Source organism: Hippoglossus stenolepis, chromosome 9 (assembly GCF_022539355.2).
Source record: "Hippoglossus stenolepis isolate QCI-W04-F060 chromosome 9, HSTE1.2, whole genome shotgun sequence".
NCBI lineage: Eukaryota > Metazoa > Chordata > Actinopteri > Pleuronectiformes > Pleuronectidae > Hippoglossus > Hippoglossus stenolepis.
In genome coordinates this window covers 8,198,965-8,223,679 of record NC_061491.1, presented here as the reverse complement: position 1 = coordinate 8,223,679, position 24,715 = coordinate 8,198,965, and the positions used below count along the sequence as shown (strand labels likewise).

Here is a 24,715-nt window from a genome sequence, read left to right as displayed (position 1 = left end):
TATCAAAGCAGGTGATCCTCCTCACCATTTCGAATGGGTGTAAAACTGTGATTATGTGCGCACACTAAACTGAAGATACACAGTATGTTGTGTCTTCAGCACAGCCATATTAACAAATCCTATTTTGACAGCCTTGATGGGACCATGTACATTGTGATATTTCACCTCTTTGAGCAGTGGAGTTTTGAGAAGCTCATGATAGGCTTTGCTGGACTCCTCAAACTTGTCATGTTTTTGAAGATCTAAAGCTTTGTGATATAAAGCAAAAGCTTCCGCTTCCTGTGGACAAAAATAAAAATTAACACATTTATTCAACAGAAAAAATTGGATGCGCCAGTGAAGATGACAAATATTGCTGATTCATTATTATATACTCTGTACCTGAGCCTCTTTCGTCTGACTCTTGCTACTTCTCAAGGGGTCTTGAGATTCATCTGCAGCCGCCGCAGCAGCGTTCAGCGCTGCTATGCGAATCTGTAAAGAAAAACACAAGAGAAAATGCAAAGTCATTTTAGCTAGCAGGTATATCACTCAGGAAGTGGATCTCGTAAGAGCAGCATAATCCCAGTCTAAGATGTATGATACAAAACAAAGAGCTATCAAGTATGCACTCAATGATAAAATAAAACAACATATACCATTTTGATATCAGGAAAGCAGAGCTTCCACTCTCACGGTTTGCAGACTGCGACTGGATCTATAGAAATGAATGGAAACAAGACAAAGACAGATAAAAACATGTGAGACAGACGGCTAGGTGATAAGGCCAGAAATTCTATCTAGATAAAAATGTTCAATCAGTTGATGTCAATAATTATTAGGATAAATGTAATTTGTTTGAACAGTTAAGTTCGATCAATTCTGTGTTTTACCTCCTCCTCTCTGTCAGAGTTCCCACTAGTCTAAAGTTTTCAGAACCTGTCCAGGAGTCAACAATTGACCACATCATGTTCACATTAGACAGCTCTGTCTAAGAGACTGGAGCTGAGAAGGCTGTATTTAAACTCGTGCTACTGGGTAGCTCACATTACAATGTCATCAAGTCCGTTATAAGATCTGGTGTTTCCCTTTTAGATTAGTTAATAAAATACAAATAAATGAGGCACTGAAGTTGACGTAGACGATGCAAAATTATAAAAACATTTCAAGGAGAATAAATATTATTTGCAGGATATTAGGGCCATTTGAATCAAATGACAGATTGTTTCCATGACTAGAAACGTACTCTCTACATTTCCAGGTTTTCATTGATGGGAACCCTACTGTGCGTCACAGGTCATAAGCATCATATAAACAATAATTTTGTTGTGTTGCTATTGATCAATAATATATTGTTATCAGCTACCAACAAAGACTGACCCCGGCTGCTGCCTCACATCACCAAGCCGAACAGCCTCGCACTGCGCTGAGTGAAATAAATCAGCCTTTATTCAACAGAGACAACAGCAGCGATGCAGCGCAGTGCAGTGTAGTTACGGCAGACTAGCTCAACTTAGCACGGTCTCAGTGACAACAGCCTGGTTAGCTTAGCTCTGCGGCGGGACGGTGCAGCACTTTGCCGGGTGCTGGTGTTCAGCTCCACCGGTGAATAATTCAAACACACCTTACCTACGTGCATTTCACCGAGGAGCTATCAGACTCAACTTAGCTAACAGCTGCCTCCTACCTCAGCTGGCTGACATTAGCTGACCCATCACAGCAGCTAGCATTAGCTCCTGTTTCACCGGCTGCCCATCACCTGCAAAGCTCCACCACTCACCGCTCATTCCCGGTTTAACTGCATTAGCAGCGATGCTATCACTGAAGCACTGCGGCTCATCCCGTTAACACTGCGGCCATTAGTGCTGATGAAGCACAAAGCAAGTTTCAAACTTCATTTATTCATCATCCTTTGTTGTTGTCAATGTTAGGAAGCGATTTGCGTCACAGCGACACCCGCTACCCGCCAAGTAGTTAAGTCTTTTCTCATTGGTCAGGACACTGTCTGGTGCATTCATGTGACCAATCATGTATGTTGATGTTAGGCGAAGGCGCAGCCTCTCACACACACCACTGACATGTCACTTACCAACACAGGTAAATTCATTTAAGTGACTAAACACATTTTGAATGAGTAGATCACATACATTTTGAAACCGTATCGTAATAAAACTAATTCAACCTTTTTCATATGTATATTAAATTTTCACGTGTCCACTTAAGTTTTCAAATCTGTGAAATGTCGGTGACATCATTAGTCAGATTATAGATATTCGCCTTTATTGTTGTATACACACAATGTTAAGAACAAACTGAATTAAATCTGCAGCTTTCATTCAATTCTCACTGTGTTGGGGGGGAGGGGGTATCTGCAGCCTGAACCAATCCATCAATCTATATCTATTTAGAAAGTACGAGTCTATATAAACAATATCATGTCTTTTTAATTATTTATTTTGTTCAAAATGTTCTATCATGCAACAACATCTTCTAAAGCTACATTACTTCTACGGCATGCAGGATACAGGTCAAATATGTAGTTATTATGGACTGAATCAATAAAGTAGGAATTATTATCTGTAACTTGCACGGAAAATAGATGACCACTAGAGGGCAAACTTTAATTATAATAACCATAGTTCTTAGATGTTGTCTCTGACTTTGAGGTGGTTCTTTAATTATTCACAGGATCTTTCACACTGCTACATCTTCAGCTGAGTTGCTTTGCAGTGACTATGTCATTTAACTTGGATACTGAGATCACAATTATATTATCATTAATATTCTTATTACAGCAGTTGATGCATTGCGGTGCAACACATTGTCCTCTTTTACAAAAGGTGGTTTTCCTCCCTCCTCCTCCTCCATCATGCTCTATTTGAGGAGCTTTCACTGTTAAATGACAGATACTTTATGTCTTTGTCAGGATTTATGTTGGCAAATAGTAACAGTTTCTGCAGTTTTTAGGAGTAACTGTAAGCTGTCCTCACTGACCCTGTGTGTTGCAGTCCTGTGTTTGTCCACCGCCCATCCCCGCCTCCTCCATCCCGCACACTCATTCTCACCACACCCCATCTCTTCCTTGGCTGAGACTGGCTGGCTGGCACCGTTATCAAATCCTTCTGTCAGCATGCCTGCAAAAAAAAATAGCTTACGTCACAGTCATTACTGGCTCTATAAAAGCCAGAGTAATGCAGATCAGTGTGCAGACAACCCAGCTACATTCCCAGACACGGAGCCTCCTGTCTCTGAAATCATGGCTTCCATCGGCTTTGACCCTTACTTTCCCTCCCCTTACAAGAGGAGAGTGGCGGTGCGCAGTGCAGGATATGGAGGAGGTGGAGGAATTGGATCTAGGTCTGCCTACTCCAGCCACTCTGCCCCAATATCTTCCTATGCATCCTCATGCAGAAGTTATCCAGCCTACTCCCGAGTTAGCTCCGGCTACTCCTCTGTGCTTTCTGCTCCGGTGTCTGCAGCTGCAACTGACCTACGCCTTGAGCAAGCAGCCCAGGTCAGCTCTGAGTTCAAAACCTTGAGGACCCAGGAGAAGGCTGAGCTGCAGGGCCTGAATGACCGCTTTGTAAGCTTCATTGACCGGGTCCATGAGTTGGAGCAGCAGAACAAGTTGCTGGAGACTGAGCTTCTGCTGCTCAGGCAGAGGCAGACACAGCCATCCAACCTCCGGGCCCTGTATGATCATGAGCTCCGCCAGCTCCATGCTGCTGTGGAAGAAGCTCGCCATGAGAAGCAAGCAGCCCAAGATCGCAGGGATGAGATGGAGGATGTGCTGAGAAACCTGGAAAAACGCTATGAGGATGAAGTGATGGGCAGAGCAGAAGCAGAGGGAAGGCTCCTCGATACCAGAAAGGAAACAGATGATGCTGCTCTGAGCCAGGCCGAGCTCGAGAAAAGAGTCTGTACCCTGCTGGATGAGCTGGCCTTCCTGAAGCGCCTCTGCGAGAGTGAGATTGCAGAGCTGCAGGCCCAAATACATTACAGCGCTGAGGTGTCAGTGGAGATGGAGGTTGCCAAACCTGACCTATCTGCCGCTCTCCGTGACATCCGGGTGCAGTATGAAAAGCTTGCACAACACAACCTGCAGTCAGCTGAAGAGTGGTTCTGCAACAAGATGAATGTGATGACAGTTGGCTCCGCTCGCAACACTGAGAGCATAAAAAAAGGCAAAGACGAGGCTGGAGAATACCGCCGGCTCCTCAAAGCCAGGATGCTGGAGATTGATGCCGGCCGTGACATGAACCATGCTCTTGAAAACCAACTGCAGGAAGTGGAGGAAAAACAGAGTGCTGAGATCTCTGCACTGCAGGTGAGCAACAGAGAGACATAAATAAATAACAGGGCTGAAAGTATGTTTGAAAATTTTGCTTACTCAGCTGGCAATCATCCCATAATATGCCACTAATATCACTTTATTTTTTCTCTATACAGGATGCAATAAGTCAGCTGGAGGACGAGTTGAGGGCAAACAAGAATGACATGGCTCGCTATTTGAAAGATTATCAGGACCTCTTGAATGTGAAGATGGCCTTGGATATTGAAATAGCAGCCTACAGGTATAATTTAGTATGATAGATTAATATTTGACTCTTTCCTGTGTTGGGGGAAAAAAAGTTAACTATCCTCTTTCATGTGTCTCTTATTCCATTAGGAAGCTCCTTGAAGGAGAAGAGAACCGTATCAATGTGGCGAGCTCCGGGTCCGTCAGTGTTTACTCCCAGGCCATGTACGGCGCTCCATCTTATGGAAGAACACAGATCTCCATGCAGTCTCAGCTGAGCTCGGCACCGCCTTACCTGCTGAGCTCCCGCTTTTATTCTCCATCCTTCTCCACAGAGGAGAGAATATCTGCAAGCCAAGCACATCAAGCTGAGGCCAGCCCTCCTCAAGATGAGGAGGAAGAGCAGGTGGAAGAGGAAGAGGAGGAGGATCAGGTGGAAAAAGAAGAAAAGGAGGAGGAAGAGGAGCACGGAGAAGAAGAGAAGGAGGAGGAAGAGGAGCAGGGAGAAGAAGGGGAGGAAGAGGTGGAGGAAAAGAAGGACGGAGAGGAAGAAGCAGATGAACAAGGTGGGTGTAGTATTTAACTGTCACGTGCACGTGTGTAGACGTGAGCTAATTCTAACTTTTATTCCTCCTTTAGGTGATGAAGAGGGGGAAGCAGAGGATGAAGCCAAGGAAGACGAGGCGCAAGGAGGAGAGGAGAGCCAACCTGAGGAAGAGGATGGTGCTGAGCAGAAGGAGGAAGAGGGTGATGAAGAGGGTGAGAAGAAAGAGGTGGAAACTGAGAAAAAAGAGGTGGTGGAGAAAGCAACAGATAAAAAAGTTTAAATGTACCTGCTTTAAAAAACGAAAAACCCCTGCTAGCTTGCAGCTAAAGGAAGTCCGTGTCTTGTTCAAACCAAATGAGAATATCTCGAAATAAGTGAACCTCACCTGAATATGATTAATCTGATTGATACATTGCATGTACGCACACATGCATACGGGCAAAGAAACAACTTAAAAGCGAAATCAATTAATTGACAAAAACAGGGATATGTCTGGAGTAGAATTTCTGCTTCGTGGAGATTTGTTTGCAAACACCTGTAACAATAACACGCCTGTAACACCAATAACACGCCTGTACGACTTTCTGTTCATGCAATACCAAGTTTGAAATGCCTTATACTTCAAGTCCTCACTGTGTGACTATGATGTGCTGCCTTGACCTCCAATAAAGCCTTGAAGCCTTGTCAACCATAGAGCTGGAGCCGAGCCTTTTATTTCATGTACATATAGGAACTATTGCAGTTAAGTTTAGCAAAAAAATTAAGACAACAGTAGAAAACTGTCTCCAATGTTTCAGCGCTATGACTTACTTTTACAAGCAAATGTAGAGATTTTTTATTCAGTGTCCATAGGGGTAAATGGGAAAAGCACATTGCAGCCAAAGTGCACATATATGTATTGATAAATCTGATCAGAAGAGAGGGCTGCAGCAAAGTCAGCAAGTCTGGATTGTTTGAAATGAAAAAAAACACACAAAAACAACAGCTAATGAAACATGAAATCACTGTATCACTTTCAGACAGAATTAAACTTCACAACGTCGACATGATCTACCAATAAAGCCTCATTATATTTCTCTCGACTCGGCTAAATCCAAGTCTGGTCTGAAAGAGGTGAATTGCAGCTGTGTTTAAGTCTTTATCTCAAGTCAGCAGGTCGTCCTTGTCCCGTTCTGCGCCTGTGTACAGTCTCCTGTGTGATCGTTGGAGCTGACACCAGTGTTTTTCTCCTGCTGCCTCACCCTCGTCCACACCACTGTCCATAAATCAGGCCACACTGAAACCTTTATGACTCAGCTAGTCTGCTGCACCAAAGAATCTGGCCAAGTGTCAACTCACGCAGGACAGCAAGAGAGAGAGAGAGAGAGAGAGGAAGAGAGTAATTTCATCATTTCATTAGGGGAGAGGAGGAGAGAGATTGAGGACAAATCAGGGGAAGAGAGAGAGAGAGAAAGAGGGAGTGAAGTGCTAACTGCACTAAACCTTGAAAGAGATGTTTTTTTACTCAACAAAGTGGTGGAGAGGCCAGGGGCTTCCTTCGGGCACCTGCAGAGATTCAATCCCTGTCACACAAATAATGAAGCCCAAGCACACAAACACACACACACACACACACACACACACACACACACACACACACACACACACACACACACACACACACACACACACACACACACACACACACACACACACACACATGCACACATGCATTCTTTATGCCTCCTCTCCATCTAATAATAATTGTAACACATGCTAATAACTGCACTTTTTTGTACATGGGACTTGTTCTAGCCAACCTTGCAAGTATCAACGCATTTCCTTGACACTTGCAAGGTTGGCTACACAGTATATGCATTCTGCTGCTCCTTCCCCCACCCCCTCCATCCTCCATGTCCTCAGTGAACCCCCCCCGGTGCTAGACTACATTATCCTTCTCCTTCTGTTGCTGCCGGCTGCTACAGTATGAGACCAGAGCCAGTCCAGCAGAGCACTCAGTTTAATCATTAGAAACGCTGCTTTGCATTGAATTTGGCTTCTCTTACACACACCTCTTACCAATGGAACAGATAGCAATATTGCAAATGTTTCCTTATTGATTGAAAGTGCACTAATGATATAGTGCTGGGCTGGCTGGCCATAACAACTCAAACCATCTGCAGAGAGAATGCTGAAGCATGTGATAGAGCTCTGCATAATACTAACTGTAAACCACCAGCAGGATGTATAGATACTCCCTCAGGTGAGCATATGTATCACTGGTGTCGCATACTGTTAGGGGAGGCTTGCAGGGGTGTGTGTGTGTGTGTGTGTGCGTGTGTCTCAGGGCACAGTGGGACACGGATCCCCTGCAAATGTAGCATATCAAAGCAAATGCTGTATTATTTTTTATCACCTTTCAACCCTCAGATATTGAGTTTCACCACCTATTCTGAGCTGTGAACAGGCCGGTATATAAATCTCATAACTCTCTGCCTCTTGTGGGCACACACTATGTCAGAGGCACAGAGGCCCATCACCGAGACACACTGAGACTCACCAAGACCTCCAATATGCATCCCTCGTTTGATGGAAAACAAAAAGCTGAAGATGCGGCAGGAGGCTTCAGCAGCAGCTGGGATTCTCGTAAAAAGATAGAACAGAAATAAAAGTGACAGAAATGTATACTTACCTTAAAACAGATGTGATTAGTTACAGTGTACACTTCTGCGTTTGACTCTTACCTTCAGAAGGATTTAACAAAAAACAAACAGGCTGGCACGGTTTGAATCACCACACCTCTCCTCATGACTGGAGTTGAACCGTGCCCACTAAATGATTCTATGCCCGTTCCCCTTACTCCCACCTGGTGCCCGCCACATGCCCATGCCTCCCATGCCACTGGGGCGGCCACCTCCTGAGGGCCTCACAGTATCTAATAATTGATCATGAATGCTTTTCTCTCATGGTCAGCAGTCACACTGTCCTGCCCGTATACAGTTCCCATCTCACTTTACATACCACAGGTATTTGATGATCTCTTCAGTTGATGTTTTAAGTCCACATTAAGCAGATATTTATACATTACGTAAATGTGTAGGGCAGTCTGTTATAGCAACAGTATGATAAAAAAGATACTCTTTTGTATTAATGCTTGGATTCAGAAGCCTTTTAAGAGACTGTTTTTGCAATTAAATGCTAAGGAGAATTTCTGAGCACATCTAATGGTGGGTGTGGTCCTGGAGTCATGAAACACTATCTATATAAGGAACAGAATATTAGCTTTCCACTACAACAAATGCATATTACATTTCAAGAGGATGCAGATACAATGAAACACAGATTAAGTCCGAAATCTGATCTGCAATTCCGAGAAACAGCAGCTGCTTGTTATTTGGTTTTGCAGTCAGGTCCACATGACAACATTTAAGTTTGTAGCCAAGTTTGTTGCAGTTTGTTGTACCCTGACGTAGAGACCAGCACAAGAAAACTTATTTATATATATTCATTAGTTTGAATCAATAATAGGGGACTACATTAAAAAAACAGAGTTAATGCTCTCCGTGTCTTTGGGGGAGATTATATCTTCTTCACCTTGAGGGAAACACTTCGTCCTCATTATGTTATTTTTAATTATGGGTGCGGTGTGTGCACTCCTCTCAGGCTGTGGTCCAGACTGCAGACACGGCTGGTCACGCTGCAGTCCGCCTCTCAGCCTGTCACATGGCCCACGCTTTGTTTCCACAGAGAGAAAAGGTAGTCTCAGATAAGAGTTGTGGCTCCCTCTGCTGATCTCAGGAAGCCACCTAATTAAAAGCCTCTGTCAAACGAGCCTTTGCATTGGCCCCGAAGACAGAAGACATCAGACTGTGTCATTTAAAGATATGGCACTCTGCCTCTAAAAATAGGTAATTGCTTTACCTGGGGTGCAAACCCACCGCTGTGTTACAAAGGATGCTTCACTGAGTCAGATGGAGACAAATGTGGGGATGGGGGCGCCTCAGGGCACATCCTCGCTCATGCATCACAACCTTGAAATGAGATATTAAGATATAAATATGGTCACCCCAGCAAACCTGCAGAAGACTGGTGCTGTAATCACATTCATTAACACTTAGTCATGCTGACGGTGTTTCTACAGGCTGCAATTCTCTCACAAATAAAACATGCAAAAGGTGTGTCACAATAAGTGTTCAAAAATCTGTTCTTTAATAGAAGTGAAGAAAAATAGGAATGGCTTGCTTCATCACCCAGTCAACACGGTGACACATGTGCTGTATCAGACTTCATGCAGCTAGAACTAGAAAAACACATTCTATAAAAGCAAAAAAAGTTTGGATTTGACTTCCTGCAACAAAAGTTAAATGCAAATCAACTGCCACAGGATGTTGAGTCTTTGTCCACAGATTGACCCATCCACATGACAGCTCAGCTCTTACCTGATTCTGCTGCCAGAGAGCCAGGTGGATGCTGAGGCCCCGTTTGCCTCTGCGTCCTGAACTCCTGGCAGCCGACCCATAAATCCATTAGGCCTTTAGTCTGCTGTTGTCTCACCTCGGAGGGAGCTACGACCAGCGTTTAGAGCCCTACCTCTCAAAGGCATTTCAAGTCTCGTACAGCTCCTTGCATTATGTGGATGGCTTTGGCTCAGGAGGTAGAGCGGGCAGGTCGTTAATCAGAAGGTCAGTGGGTCTGATCCCCAGCTCTTCTTGTGTGTCCTGATCCTTAAGATGTCCCTCAGTCTGTGAATGGGTGGATGTGATTTGTAGAAAAAAGATGGTTGCTACCAGAAGAATAGTGCTATATATGCAATCCATTTACCATCACAGTTCACTGGCTGTAGTAATGTTCGCCATTGAATAACAGTGCAGGCAGGTCAAGGTTTATTTATATGTTACATTTCATGCGGATGCTCGGTGTGCTTCATCTTTGAGCATCCCATAAAAACAAAGCACACACAGAGAGAAGAAGGAAGAGGCACATGCAGTCAAGCATGTACGCACACAAACACTAATCAAATGCGCTAGAGTGCAGGGAGGTGGAGGGTAGGGGGCAAATGTATTATAATTTCAGTTTTCTTTTTAAATGTGCATTTATATGTGTGTATGTTTGGTGACACACCTACCTACCTACCTACCCACACCTACCTACCTACCTACCTACCCACACCTACCTACCTAGCTCCTAAATAACTACCTACCTACCTACCTACTCCTACCTACCTCCACCTACCTAGCTAGCTCCTAAATAACTACCTACCTACCTAGTTCCTAAATAACTACCTACCTACCTACCTACCTACCTACCTACCTACACCTACATACCTAGCTCCTAAATAACTACCTTACTACCTACCTACCTAGCTCCTAAATAACTACATACCTACCTACCTACACATACCTACCTAGCTCCTAAATAACTACCTACCAACCTAGCTCCTAAATAACTATCTACCTACATACTTACCTACCTACCTAGTTCCCTAAATAAGTACCTAGCTCCTAAATAACTATCTACCTACATACCTACCTACCTAGTTCCCTAAATAAGTGCCTACCACCTACCAGTACCTACCTAGCTCCTAAATAACTACCTACCTACCAGTACCTATTTACCTACCTACCTACCTTCCTACCTACCTATCACCTTACTACCTACCGACCTTCCTACCTACCTACCACCTGCCTACCCACCTAACTTCCTACATACAAAACACACAGGGAGAAGAAGGGAGAAGCACACGCAGTCAAGCATATAAGCACACAAATTGCTCTAGAGTGCAGGGAGGTGGGGGGTATGAAGCAAATGCATTATTATTTCAGTTTTCATTTTAAATGTTCATTTATATGTGTGTGTGTTTGGCGAAACACTGAGGAGACCTGAGGCAAAGTAAACAGGATAAACTTGTTTCAGGACAGACGCAGCATGCAGCTTCATCTTTTTTTAATCAATCTCCTACGTCCTTGCATATCTATCTATCTATCTATCTATCTATCTATCTATCTATCGATCTATCTATCTATCTATCGATCTATCTATCTATCTATCTATCTATCTATCTATCTATCCATCCATCCATCCATCCATCCATCCATCCATCCATCCATCCATGATTGCACTTCCATGTGCATGGTTTTGCACATATGTGATACATGTTCTTTTCTTTTCTTTTAAAAGCTGATTGAGTGTCTAATATGACGTGACACAATCAGATCTAAAGTAGATGTGTGTGGATTTCCTGCAGAGGCTCAGGTTCTCGACTCCAATTATGGAACGTTGAACTCCAGATGAACTTGAGTTCAACTTTGCTTGTTAAGAATGTCCCACACACTAAAACAATGCATGCAGACACACACCCATGACCAGGACACTGCCACCTGAATTTAATGATTTATCTTTAATGATTCTGTGGGGAGAGGAGTCAAGAGTTACTTTATTGAAGCAGACATTTAAAACACGGTGGCACAGCATTATGTATCACACGCCAGTCTTTTATATGCAATAGCACAATGCAGTCAGGTGATGGCAATATTGTATTCCTTTTTAGAGATTAGATTTTTTCAACTTCTTATAACTCTTCACTTTTGAAATGAATTGTGTGAGATTCTGCAAAAGGACTGAGGAGAATCAGGGGTGATAAAAGCACAAGCATACCTGAGGACCCCTATTCAACAAAATTCAAATACACAGTGAGCTCCTACAGCTCAGCCAGAAGTAGGTCACTGTAATCTTGGGTATAGCAGCTCAAGTCCTATTACCTTAGAAATCCTACATGTAGTTGCAGATTACACCATTTAGCACATTTTCAGGACGTGCTCAATCAATGTGCATTTCTTTGGTCGTGTAAGATCTGTTAAACGTGTCCCAGAAAGACAAGGCACTGATAGGTCACAGGATCAGAATCACAGATTTGCTGTTTTGTGTCACATTTTTGTGTGTTTTGGAGAAAACATAAGCCCATAAGGCACATGAGGTTATGTTTTCACCTTTGTCCATTTGTTTGCAGTTTTTTTTGTTAGCAAGATTACGTAACAATTAAAGTACGGAGGTGGGGTTGGATCCAGGCATCCACTTTCTTTACATTCACATTACATGGTGAGCTAGGATGTTTTTCAACATTATTTTTGATTTCTCAGAGAATAATCCATGGATCTTGATAAAAGATATTAGGCATATTTGGGGAACCTAAGAGCATGTGCCATTTGTTGCACATCCAGATAAAAATCCGGATTTAGATAATTTAAATGTGGTTTCATGAGGGGACAGTTGGGCCTTGACAGAGGTATGCACTCTGCTGTGCGTCATTCTAGTTTGTCATTATTTTTCAAGCAGAACTTTTAGAATTTCAATCTTCCCATTTAAGTTTTAGCCTGTAAAAAGTCTGTCACAATGCTGTTTTGCATTTTCCAATTGTTTAATAGCTATATCCTGCAAAATAACACAATTCTATTTGAGTTTTTAGTCAGACCCTGCTGTGTTGTGTTGTGTTGTGTTGTGTTGTGGATGAGCTGTATTTTAAAGCAGCCACAACACAATAGATGGAAAAAACTGACATCAATCCGTCAAAGGTGAACTACGACATAAGCAGTGGATGGCTGAACATTATTGACAGCACCATTTGGCTGACCAGTTGCAGCAGAACACACACACACACACACGCACACACACACACACACACACCATGGGCAAACAGAAGGCTAAGTGGGCAACCAGGTCTCGGCTAGCAGCTGTAAATTACTTCAGGGACAAAGGGCGCTGAGCTTCACTTACGATATACTGACCATGATTAAATGACATTTAAATTAAAGCCAACAGTCTTATTGGTGGATTCCAACACAATCGTTTTTGGCTGTTTACTTTTCCATACAATGACTTGTGTTGCTTGTAAGAAACACTTTGTGTGGTTAATTAAAACACATACTTATTTTTTTAATTAAAATGTCTCAGGTCGACAGGCCCAGTTATGCTCCCTCATATGTACCACAATAGGGGCTCATTGAAGTCAGCCAGAGTGCGCAGCATTCATAGAGTTTGCAATTCAACCTCATTTTAGATGAACACAATAACCTGGTGATAATTTATTAACGACACACAAGTTGATTTATAGCTAGGGTTCACAATAATTAAACCCTCCTCCACGTTGTCACATGTGTGGTTGTTGAACAGCATGAGGAGTCCTTGAAGCAATGCGAGGGCCAGTCCACTCAGTCTCACTGTAATTTCTCTGAATTCAATTTTAGCTCATTGGAGGATTTATGAGCAATTATTACAGCTATCGATTGACTGGTGTCTGGGGCAAAATAGCTTCTTGGAGACGACCCCCTGATGAAATGAAGTGTGTGTGTGTGTGTGTGTGTGTGTGTGTGTGTGTGTGTGTGTGTGTGTGTGTGTGTGTACTTGTAGGCATAGACCTTACAGAGTGAGAACATTTTTGGAAAGTGAGGATATTTTGGCTTTGGTTGTTAGAGGGTTAAGACTTGGTTTTAGGGTTAGGGTTACAATTAGGTTTAGGTGAGGGTTAGAATTATGTTTAGATTAGGGTTAGAATAAGGTTTTGGTTAGGGTTAGAATTATGTTTAGATTAGAGTTAGAATTATGTTTTGGTTAGGGTTAGAATTATGTTTAGATTAGGGTTAGAATAAGGTTTTGGTTAGGGTTAGAATTATGTTTAGATTAGAGTTAGAATTATGTTTTGGTTAGGGTTAGAATTAGGTTTAGATTAAGGTTAGAATAAGGTTTTGGTTAGGGTTATATTGGGGTTAGAATTAAGTTTAGGTTAGGGTTAGAATTATGTTTAGATTAGAGTTAGAATAAGGTTTTGGTTAGGGTTAGAATTAGGGTTATATTGGGGTTAGAATTAAATTTAGGTTAGGGTTAGAATTATGTTTAGATTAGAGTTAGAATTATGTTTTATTTAGTGTTAGAATTATGTTTTGGTTAGGGTTAGGATTATGTTTAGATTAGGGTTATAGGATTATGTTTAGGTCAGGTATTTATTTGTGATGGTTAAGGTTAGGGTAAGGGGCTGGCACATGCATTATGCCTATGAGTGTCCTCAGTAAGATAAGAATGTGTGTGTGGGTGTGTCTGTGTGTGTGTGTGTATTTGTGTGTGTGTGTTGGGGGGGGTAGTATGGTTCACGCCTCTCCCCCCCTCTCCTCACCCACAGCCGTGTTTGTCCTCCCCCCCTCCCCTCCCCGCACTGAGAGTCATGATGGCGGAACTGTAGCCCTCGGTACGAGCAGGAGGTATCGCGCCGCCCGTCCCTCGGTTAACTACAACTGTACATAGTTAATTTATTTATCCCGCCAGCTTCACCACCATCTTTTTACCCTCCTCGCAATGACCCGCTGGATTCCCACCAAGAAAGAGAAGTACGGAGTCGGTAAGTTGCGGCTGCGTGACTTTTGGAGAGAGCTCACCGAGTGAACTCCCAGAAAACTGCGGTAACTTCAGGAGGTAAACGGGAACAGGAGTGAAGTTCGGACTTAGTGCCGACTCTGTTGTTGTTGGTCCCGAGGTGTGTGGAGGCTGCTGCCGGGGTTCACTCAACTTCTACTGCTTACAACCTCCGTGTTGGTGTCAGGGGCTCCAGACATTTAATAAGGAATGAGTTGTGCTGCTGTCCTGAAGTGGAGGGGAGGAAAACATGTGCAAAAAACAGCCAAGAGTTCAAGGAGCATTCCAGTCATTGTTGCACTCTGTCTCCCTGAGCTGACTTGCTGGAGTTGCTGTGGGCTGAATCCTCACTGAGCTGGAAGGTCCCTCAAAGTCCCCTGAAGGACTCCTGCAGGGCCCCACATGTGCCTCAGAGACACTGGGCAGTCCAGGGGTATTAGCTGTACTCTTAGAGCTTCCCTGCACCAGTGTGTAGGAACTTGTGACTGTGGAGAACAACGAATCATATGTATGCCTTCCTTCACAGAGCTAGTCACTTTGGCCAAAGATTGTATCTAGATAAGGATTTTCACATCAATCGATACCTGTAGTTATCACGATTAAGGCCACATTATCATTCCTTTTAAGTTGAAAGTCAGATTTTTTTGCTCCTGGGGGAATGACAAACACAACATTGTACAGATCTGAGGTAGATCAATGTGCTTACACAATGCATAAGCTTTATATTGTCTTTTTCTTCATTGCTATTTATGAAAATGATATTCTGATGATTATCAATATTGTTTTATCGCTCCCCAGGGCTAGCTCCTTCCAACTTTATAGATCAGCTGTATTTTTTTTTATTTTTTTTTTTAAACTTGCAAACAAGGTGTGGCTCCACCACCTGTGAATCTGTGCTAGTTTGTGGGCTTGCAAACTACCGTGCATGCGTGTTCATGCTATCAGGTAGACCTCCACACCCTCAAGGTAAATCAGCACAACTGTTGGCTCAATCCCCTCTGTGGTTTATTGCATTGACTTTACAGTCAGTGCAGGCTGGCTGGTCATCAGTTACCATTCTGACTCACCCCGGAGCTTAAAGCTGCAGACTCTTGCACACACACAGGGTGTCCTGGTCTGCAGTAGATGCTGTTAAACTTAATACGCCCAGTGTACAGGGTTTTTCGTTGTGGAGTGTAGGTGTGAATCAGAGGCCCGCACTGAAAACACCTCAGCTGTGTTCTCACCTGGATCCTCCCATTGACTTCCTCTCAGGTTTTACAGAAAGTATTTTGGGCTTTTTCTTTGCTGTTGTGACTCAACAATATCTTTAACACACATATTCCGGTTGATATACTAGTGTGCAGTAGAAACACCTCCCTTTTGGTCATATATGTCCTTGTTTTAGCAGCTGATGTTGAGGATTTTTTTTGTGTGTTAATCCTTTTAGATCCCAGTATGGCATTCAAAACAGTTACCCTGCTTGATTCTGTAGACTGAGCTCTTATCCTGCCACTCACCTCAGAAACAGGGCAGGAGTCACTTACATTGTACTTAATCCTTAAAATGCCATCGGACCCTGTACAAGGTCTTACATTTTTAATCCGATTAGTCAAGCCAGGCTGTGCTCGAGTACAGGCAACTACATTTGGGGATGACAGAGCAGATCGCTAGCTTCCTGATCATATCAGTTATATCATGCTAGCTAACAGGGAAATGTGGATATGGAGCTTAAGATATCACAATCTTTTTTTGGTGAATTTGTGACACCATTATAATAGGATAGCTCCCTAATTTTCAAGCACTGCACCAGAGGCTAAAATGAGGCAGTGAAATCCTCAGGTGCAGAACATGTGCAGTCCCTGGTTAGTTTTAATGCAGTTATACATTACTCGTGTCCATAATGGCATCCTGCGGCTTTATTAGATTTCAGGTCAAGGCTTTTTTGTTAAGTGGTCGTGTACATGATTTTTAACAGATCCAAGATAACCCCCATTTTCTTTGACAGCCTGCATGAACCTTACACATTTATGGCCCACAGATGTCCGAACTGAAGAACAGTGATCCAGGGAAAGGAATTTTACACGTGAAGTGTGTTTAGAGGTGTTTGGCAGTTTTACTGCATATGTAAGAAAAGTTGTTTTAAGCCTTTTGGGGCTCCAGAGGGAGCTCTGTGAAGTTTGATAAATCACCTCACGTAATGTCACTTAAATCAGCGTTGGCTGAAGCAGAGGATTATAAATTGGCGAATTAAAAAAAAAATTGATCTAGAGTAAGAAAGTGACCTGACTGCTATAGCTGGCTCCTCAACTCTGCTTTAGGCTTGAGGCTACACAAGCATCCGATAGCATTGTGGGTAATGGCAGATTCATAGTTTCTGCCATCACCAGTCTGATAAGGTCCGCTGTGGTCCTCAAAATGTGAATGTTGTCATCCGACCACATCTGCTAGAGTATGCACAGATGTGGTCGATGTCCTCTGAGATTGAAATTTGAAAGTATGGTCAACCCCTAAAGGTTCAGTGTGTAGAATTTAGTGGTGAATTTGCATGTTGCAGCTGAATACCACTCACCTCACCCTCCCTTTCCAAACATGGAAGAGTGTTTCCACTCCTGGTGGCCTTCAGTTGTCATAAAAGCTAAAAAGCTGTTTAGTTTGTCAAGTTTGGACAACTGCAAAAAACATGACGACCTCTGTAGAGAGGACCCTCTTTAGATGTATGTGTAAAGTATTTAAATATAAAGGGCACATTCTAGGGTAAAGAAAACAACAACGCGTACAATTTAGATCATTACACACTAGTGAAAACATCACTAGCATTATTTTATATTAAATTTCTGCCAATAGATTCCTTTCACCTAAATCTTACACACTGAACCTTAATGTAAGTGCCAGGTCTTCATAAGGACGACAAATGTGTGGAATAAAAAAAGATATATATCTGGTCTTGTTGTATCGATTTTCATCCATTTTCCAAAACCTGTAATTTGAGTCTGACAACTTTATAGATAATGCTAAATAATGTGCTGTATAGCCTTTTAAAAATCCCCTCTAACAAATTCTAAATGCACACCTGCTTCTTTGCCCTCATTTAAAAAAAATCCAAATCTTTGGGTTCTCCTTCATCACTGAAATGTACAGTGTCAGTGTGGGTGCACTGGAGATATCAGGTTTCTGCATCAAACTTGTTTCAGTTGGACCATGATTGGCTACCGAACTAGTTACGATGTCATAAATCCTCCTCCCACATAAACATCATATAGGCTCAGATTTAAGGTGCGTGCAGCGAAACGTTGTCCTTTCAGGAGATGAAGGTGAAGACGCACTTCCACTGTCAACCTTTGCACATACATCATTCTGCGTTATATACTCTGTCTGAGTGGAAGAGGACCTGTGATATGTTATTGTTCAAATTATTCAGTTCCCAGCAGCAAAGCCGTAGGATTTACATGTTGTGTAATATTGTATATATATTGTACTGTACTGTTATGATTAGAAAGCCTTACAATCCTTAACAAGCAGTACTGCTGCCTCCTATAATAACCACAGGTTTTCTGCTGGGAGCCGCCATTAAAACCATTTAAGTCACAAAGACTGAATAATGCTCGTCCACCGTCATATGAACTGTTTGAATTGCTCAACCACAACTTCCACTTGGTGATATTATGCAATGAATAGCAAATTAGTTTCCTTAAAATGACAAGCAACTTTAAGTCGATCTCTGTTACATGCTGTGTGGGCGTGAAAAAAAAATCTGAAGCCCCATTGTTCCCAATCTTTACATCCTTGATGGTTCATCTTGCAATGTCAAACCTGGTAGCAGATGATGATTAGTGTTGACCAGATGGTTGGTCACTCACCTTTTTAAAACTTGATTTCAGAATAATTCTTTTAATTCTTTAAGGACCGTTGAACTACCCCTCTTTAGATAACACACATTTTCCATCTGTTGAAGCAGGGTTTTAAACAGAATTTAAATATGAGCCCACACTGGTTTAATTTAATCCCCTCTAATTGGCACCATTTGAGAGTAAAATTTCTGATTTGTAGATAACCTATGAGGACTTATCAGCTGGAGCTCTGTTTTATGAGCTACAGATCATTCTGGCTGTCTAGACAGTGGGGAGGATGGGAAAGGATTTTTTAAAATACCGAGGTCTTTATGTTTTAAAATGTCGTGCCTGAGGAGAATTGGCTCAAAAACCAACATTAATAGACTTGCTTTTACCTAATGATTCTTGTAGAGATACCGTACCTCTCCCTACTTTCTTAGCCTTCGAAATTAGTTGTCTAATACGCACTGATACACAGGTTTTATAATATACGAATAGTACATCACTGAAATAGCTGAGGACCTGAACAAATTCATAGCTCTAATCAGGTTTTATTTAATACATGTCTCCATTTGGTTTGAAGTGTAATACAATGTTTTCTATTGGGATTTTTAGTTTGTTAGTTTAGTTTGTTAAACGTTTTTCTTTTTTTACTTCTTCGGTACATATAAAGTGTAGGTTTTGAGTTTGTTTGTGCGGCTGCTGCATGGCATATGTCTGTGCCATTACTGGCTGTATTATTTGTTTACCTCCGCCAAAGAGGTTATGTTTTCATTGCTGTTTGTCTGACTGTTAGCAGAGTTACACAAAAACTACTAAACCAATTGTATTAAAACTTACTGGAAGTGCAATTCCGATAATCTGACAATGATCTGGATTTTGTGAATCAGAATAAGTATTTTTGCGGAAGGTAATCTTTATTCAGTTACTCTACGTTAACACAGAGAGAATGGATACTTTGCCTGCGTTTAATGTTAGCAGTGGGCAGAACATGTATGTGTACATTATGTGTCTGATCTCAACACCTTGTATAAGGATATGGTTATAAAGTGACCAATCAGCCTTGGTGGAGGTATGTGCTCTCTGAGTACCCTTCTAGCTTCTTTCATGTAATAGACTGAAGGTTTTTCACCTGAGAATCAGAATGAATTAAGTGTTCCCATCTTTCTCTACAGTTGTATGTTCAAGTAGAGATGTTCTAGTACCATTTTTCTCTTCCTGGTACCTGGAGTCGATGCTCAGTACCCATCTCATACCAGTGCATTTGAGAAAATTACAATTTATATAACATATTGGAACATTTTTATGCTAGTAACCTTTTATGGAAGTGATGAGTGATTATTGCCTATTGCTAGTGTTGTAATATGGTACACGTTGCAGGTTTATTTGTGGGACTTTCCAGCGTCAAATATGGCCAAATAGCTGATTTTAGCTAGCTCTGGCTAATACTACACTACTGGAACTCACTTCTCTTTTGCTACTCTGAAATCAGGACTTGTCAGTGGCAGTGCAGTATAGTGACATTTTTGGGGGTATCATGTCCGATGCTTCTATCATAGTCACAACTGGTAATATTTGTTTAGGTTTTGCTTTTCACATTCAGTGAGTGATGAGAACAATAGTCTGTCATTGCATTGTGTTGACGTTGATGCGCTGCCAGCAGCTGCTCAAACAGCTCAGCCGCGTTAAGTGTTTCTTAAATACTTTAATTTAATCAAATCCACTTGTGTGATAAATCATTCAGAGTGAATCAGGCTGACTTGGATTTACCATTAGTATGCACATTAAGTTAAACCTGAGCAGATAGGGGCTTTATCGGAATTCACAACAACAGCTCTGCCGTCAGTATTTCAAGTTGAAGAGGGAGATAGTGTGTCTCAGAATTGTACCAGATGAGCGGTGCTGCCAAGGCCCAGTGTGGCATCACAACGCGCTCAACTGGTTTCCAGTCATTGGCGTAATGCCATGCTGTTGCCACAATGTGTCAAGTTGGTGAATGGACCATTGTCACTCTCAGCTTGACCAGAGGAAGATGTCATTTCTGGTGAAACTATGTGTTCCGGTGACTTCTATTAAATTCAACAACACAGTATGTTGATACTATGGGACCAAAACGTCTGTTCTTTATAGTGGGGTCTGTGTTTTCAGAAGCGATACTTAAGGGAATAAGAAAGGAAGTAAAGGAAATATAATTTAAGGCGATTTACTCCTTTCCTCAAAGGCAGATGTTTGTGAGTGTTAGTGGGTTTTGGACCAGTGGAAAAAGGCCTCAAAAATCTTTTACAGGAACCTGTACAGGTGAGCCTTAAAACATATCCAACATGGGCCTAACCAAGTACTTTAAGAGCCCATTTGAGCTTATAATCAGATTTTTATGGTGATGTCTGTCCGTGCAAATTAGTTTTATGGGGAAGTTAGAGAAATCTATCGTTGCGGAGGAAGTCATAGTACGGGAAGGGTAGTGGCATTCAATGTATTGTCAAGTTTTGGTATTCAGACGGAGGTGTGATAAGCTGAGCCAGTTGAAGCGTGCTGTGAAATCTGGCCTCCAGCAAGAAGCATTATAACCATGCAAGTCAGGGCAGAGCTCTCTTCATAGTTCCTCTATCTCTCTATGAGTATGAGAGGCTGCATGCTATTGCAGCTCCCTCAAGTTGTGACAAAGACCGTAGCTACAGTTTTGTTTGGCAAGGTGTCTCTTTTGCAACGTCTGTCTGGATTTTGCCTGTGTGTGTGTTTGTGTGATCTGTCCCATACATGTCTTGGTTAGAGAGTTAAAAAAAGGATTTACAGGAGTGGCATCCAGGAAAGCTGTTAATAAACTAAAATTAGGGAAAAGCAGGTCTTCTTGCAGGTGGGCCATTTGGCAGGAACACATCATGCAGAGTGTGACTAAAGGCCACAGCTGTATGAGTGTGATACCATCACCTTTTTTTTTTAGCTCTTCCCCTCACTGTTGACACTGAGGATACCTGCTCCAGAACAGTCCATTTACTGGGACGTTAAACACAGCCTCGGGGCATCCGTTTCAATTAAGAATCATCAAAGTGCTTTAGAGGTTTGAGTCACACAGTCCTCCTGCACAAACACACACACTCTCGCTGTGAGATGAGGAATAAATCAAAGATCAAGATCCTCTTCGCTTGCAAGTCCGAGTTCTGCGTTGGGGAGGGTGAATTGGTTTCCGTTTCCAGGGGGAGACTGCAAAAACCTCTGATCCAAAAACTTTTAAAAAACGTACTTTCTCCTCTGTGAGTGATTGAAAAAGGGATTTGGAGTTTTTTTCTTAATCCACTGGACCTTAAGGAGGGAAAAAAACTTGTCAGTCAAACTGGGGACTGAAACCTTTTTTTCTTTGTTATTCAGTACGTTTCTGAATGTTGTGTTTTCCTCTCATAATGAGACGGTCCTGCTTTGTCCTTCAGCAATCTACAATTATGCTCCCAGTGGAGAGCAGGAGCTGTGTCTTCAGGTCGGGGACACGGTGCACATACTTGAGAAATTGGAAGGTGAGTGAAGCCGAACGCACAACACGCCCTGACACATCGCCCGACACATCCGTCTTCCATGCAATGTGACTCTGGGAACTTAGATAAAATGTTAAACTAGCCCCGGTGCTTAATATGCAGTACATAATAATATAAATGAGTTCATCACATTGTCCTCCTGACGGGTTGGATTTTCCTCACCCCCACTCACTGTTGTATGTTTCTCTATTCATTTGTATTTCCCCAGGCTGGTATAGGGGCTACACGCTACGCAAGAAATCACAGAGGGTAAGGGCTTAATTAGCTCTGTGTTATCTTATATTCAACGTCGTTACTTATATTTATTCACATACACATATACTCATATACACACACACACTCTGACATTACCTCTTTGTTTCCTCAGGGCATTTTCCCAGCTTGCTACATCCACTTAAAGGAGGCTACGGTTGAGGGAATAGGGTGAGATCACATATCAGTAAACATATCCTCCTGATGATCATCTGCTTTGATTTTGATGTACCCTGCCGTGTTACTAATAACACGGCAGTGCAGTTGTAATTTTCGAACGTGTAGATTCTGTAATGCTTTACTTGGCTGTGTAGGGAAACCATCCAACTATTTATCATGCATAGAACTGCACTTGTGTCTGTCCAAGTTATATGACATGCTCTATGAGTGATGAGCTACTTTTTTACAAAGTCTTATTCTTCTCTCCTCGTGGCTGGTAGCCAGCAGGAAATAATTATTCCAGCAGATTTACCCCTGGTCCAGGAACTTGGAGCTACTCTAAGAGAATGGTCACAGATATGGCACAAGCTCTTTGTGGTATGTGTAGGTTGGCTCTCTTTTATCAGCCTCTCTTGTTTCTGGTATCCACAGGCCTCTCCTCCCTGATTCTCATCACTTTTAATCATTTTTGTTTTGTTTCATTCCTCTGATGGCTCTATTGCTTTAAGCATATTCCTGTTTTATCTGACAGGCGAACAAGACAACACTGTTCCGCGGTGTTCAGCAGATGGCCTACAGCCTCATCGAATATCGATCTCAGATAGTGTCAGGAACGCTGCCCAAGGATGACCTTGTAGAGCTGAAAAAGAAAGTAACAGCAAAGATTGATTATGGAAACCGGTATGAGTCCTGCTGCCTTCTTGTACTGCAATGAAATGCCTTCTGACATAAGCATCATTGTAAAGTTTTATGTGCTTGGGTCATAACTCTGAGATTGTCTCTGCAAACTCGTTTGATGCGGTCTGGCACCCTCTGCCGCTCAGGATTCTGGGGTTGGACCTGGTGGTGCGAGATGATGCGGGGAACACGCTGGATCCTGACTGGACCAGTACGGTCAGTCTGTTCCGGGCACACGAGACTGCATCCCGTAGCGTTGATGACAGGATACAAGAAGAGAAGGCATGATTCTAATTGTTTTGGTACAGATCACTTTCTTTACTCCACAGTGTCTGTCTGTTCCAATTAATATCTATGTCCTTGCACTGCCTGGGGCCTTTTTTTCATGCAGACGCGGCAACAAAACTTGGAAATGAGGCGTCAGACTCTGTTCAGTACAGTGCACACCTACAGTCTGCTCATGAACCTGAAGAACTTTGTATGCAACATTGGAGAGGACGCTGAGCTGCTCATGTCTCTGTATGACCCTGACCAGTCTGAATTCATCAGGTTTGCTACTCACTTTTAATTCTGCAATTAAGTATCAAGCCAAGGCTATTTGTCTTTTTGGGTTCGTTAAATTTGTAAGTGGAGTTTTTATATGCAACCAGCAAGTCGTGCAATTCACTGTTATAATAGGTTTTTGTTACAAAAACAGTTAAACTCCCTGAAGAGTTGCAGGGCACAGAATTCAATTTTTTGAAGCCAGCAAGCAGAAAATCTTTACACCATGTTATGTGACATGGAAAAGTTATGTTTATTCCAGCATGATGCAGAAAAAATGAAAACTCTGCACAACAAAATTTATCAGAATGTGATGCTGACACCTACCAGATAAGTAATTAAGAAGGGTTAAAGATTACTTTTAAAAACTACTACCATACGTGCTAGTATTCTTACTTGGTTACTTATTGTGACAAGGTGAACATTTCTGAATAATGAGAAGTTATACAATGAGGAAAGGAATGAATAATAATAATAAACTGCTTCCTCCCCTTCTTGCTGTAGTAGAAAAGTAGTGTGTCTGTTGTAATCTTTGTATAATTGGTGCAAGCATAAATATTAGAAGTGATAACAAGAACAGAATTTTTTAAATAAGATGTCAAATCGATTACAAAGTAAGTTTTTTGAATGTTAAACTGTTATCTCCCTCTTCTGGCAGTGTGAGTAATTACACAAACAGTGCTCTCCAACCAGTAATAATCCGGGTTTGTCCGTGCCATTGATCACTGTGATCCTCCCACTGATCACCAAGGTTCTTTTTTATCTGGAGCATCAGAAACTTTTCTTTGGATGGTTTCCAAGTTTTTCCACCATAGACTACAACATACTCATAGTTGTGTAGGCCACAGGAGCCCACCGCTGCTCCCCTCCTTACATCTTGCCAACCACTCATCAGGGTTGACGTTAAATGCACCTTTGTCAGTGGGCCAGTGCAGAGATAAAACTTTCTTGTGCTGCAAAATGCAGAGATTTAGCTTTGTGTACACTCCTTTGACAAGGACAGGAATGTGTCATTCATTCATTTATATCTCAAACTCCAGCTTTCATTCTGGGTGCTGTTTGTAAACTGACCTTTGACCTCCCTAGAGGGGCAGTCAACAGACAATCTGAAATTTCAAATTTGGTAGAAACTGATACCTAGATAATAAATAAGCATTACTAATGATTGTGTGCCTTAGACAGGCCTTTCATCTATTTCCTATGTATTTATCATGTCAAAAATATCTAATATGAGAAATGTCTAGAAGAATCAATAGACCATAGCAAATGTTTTTGACACTTTGGATTTGATCTGATAAAACTGCTTACACCATGCAGAGTT

General features: G+C 42.1%; 3 protein-coding genes across 10 annotated transcripts in view; 2 read left to right on the top strand and 1 right to left on the bottom strand.

Annotated features, from left to right (window-relative positions):
• Window positions 1-1,934, bottom strand: part of cabin1 (calcineurin binding protein 1) — a 45,136-nt gene extending 43,202 nt beyond the window's left edge. For all 5 annotated transcript variants that reach the window (XM_035165771.2, XM_035165772.2, XM_035165774.2 and 2 more), the window contains exons 1-4: window positions 1,760-1,934; window positions 639-697; window positions 382-474; window positions 166-279 (exon numbers count right to left, since the gene is read on the bottom strand). In XM_035165771.2, coding sequence (XP_035021662.1) covers window positions 166-279; window positions 382-474; window positions 639-641 — 210 coding nt within the window. In that variant the 5' untranslated portion in view covers window positions 642-697; window positions 1,760-1,934. The remainder of the gene's footprint in view (window positions 1-165; window positions 280-381; window positions 475-638; window positions 698-1,759) is intronic.
• Window positions 1,935-2,749: 815 nt separating this feature from the next.
• On the top strand, window positions 2,750-5,738 carry LOC118114549 (neurofilament light polypeptide). The gene is made up of 4 exons (XM_035165053.2): window positions 2,750-4,306; window positions 4,429-4,553; window positions 4,649-5,064; window positions 5,138-5,738. The coding sequence occupies exons 1-4, from the start codon at window positions 2,879-2,881 to the stop codon at window positions 5,323-5,325; spliced, it is 2,157 nt and encodes a 718-aa protein (XP_035020944.2). The 5' UTR covers window positions 2,750-2,878; the 3' UTR covers window positions 5,326-5,738.
• Window positions 5,739-14,211: 8,473 nt separating this feature from the next.
• Window positions 14,212-24,715, top strand: part of dock5 (dedicator of cytokinesis 5) — a 34,334-nt gene continuing 23,830 nt past the window's right edge. For 3 of the 4 annotated variants that reach the window (XM_047341197.1, XM_035166133.2, XM_035166135.2), the window contains exons 1-8: window positions 14,213-14,409; window positions 21,661-21,744; window positions 21,971-22,011; window positions 22,130-22,185; window positions 22,455-22,551; window positions 22,706-22,854; window positions 22,998-23,133; window positions 23,243-23,400. In XM_047341197.1, coding sequence (XP_047197153.1) covers window positions 14,367-14,409; window positions 21,661-21,744; window positions 21,971-22,011; window positions 22,130-22,185; window positions 22,455-22,551; window positions 22,706-22,854; window positions 22,998-23,133; window positions 23,243-23,400 — 764 coding nt within the window. In that variant the 5' untranslated portion in view covers window positions 14,213-14,366. Of the gene's footprint in view, window positions 14,410-21,660; window positions 21,745-21,970; window positions 22,012-22,129; window positions 22,186-22,454; window positions 22,552-22,705; window positions 22,855-22,997; window positions 23,134-23,242; window positions 23,401-24,715 lie in introns of all 4 variants that reach the window. The other variant, XR_004697531.2, reaches the window with a different exon arrangement.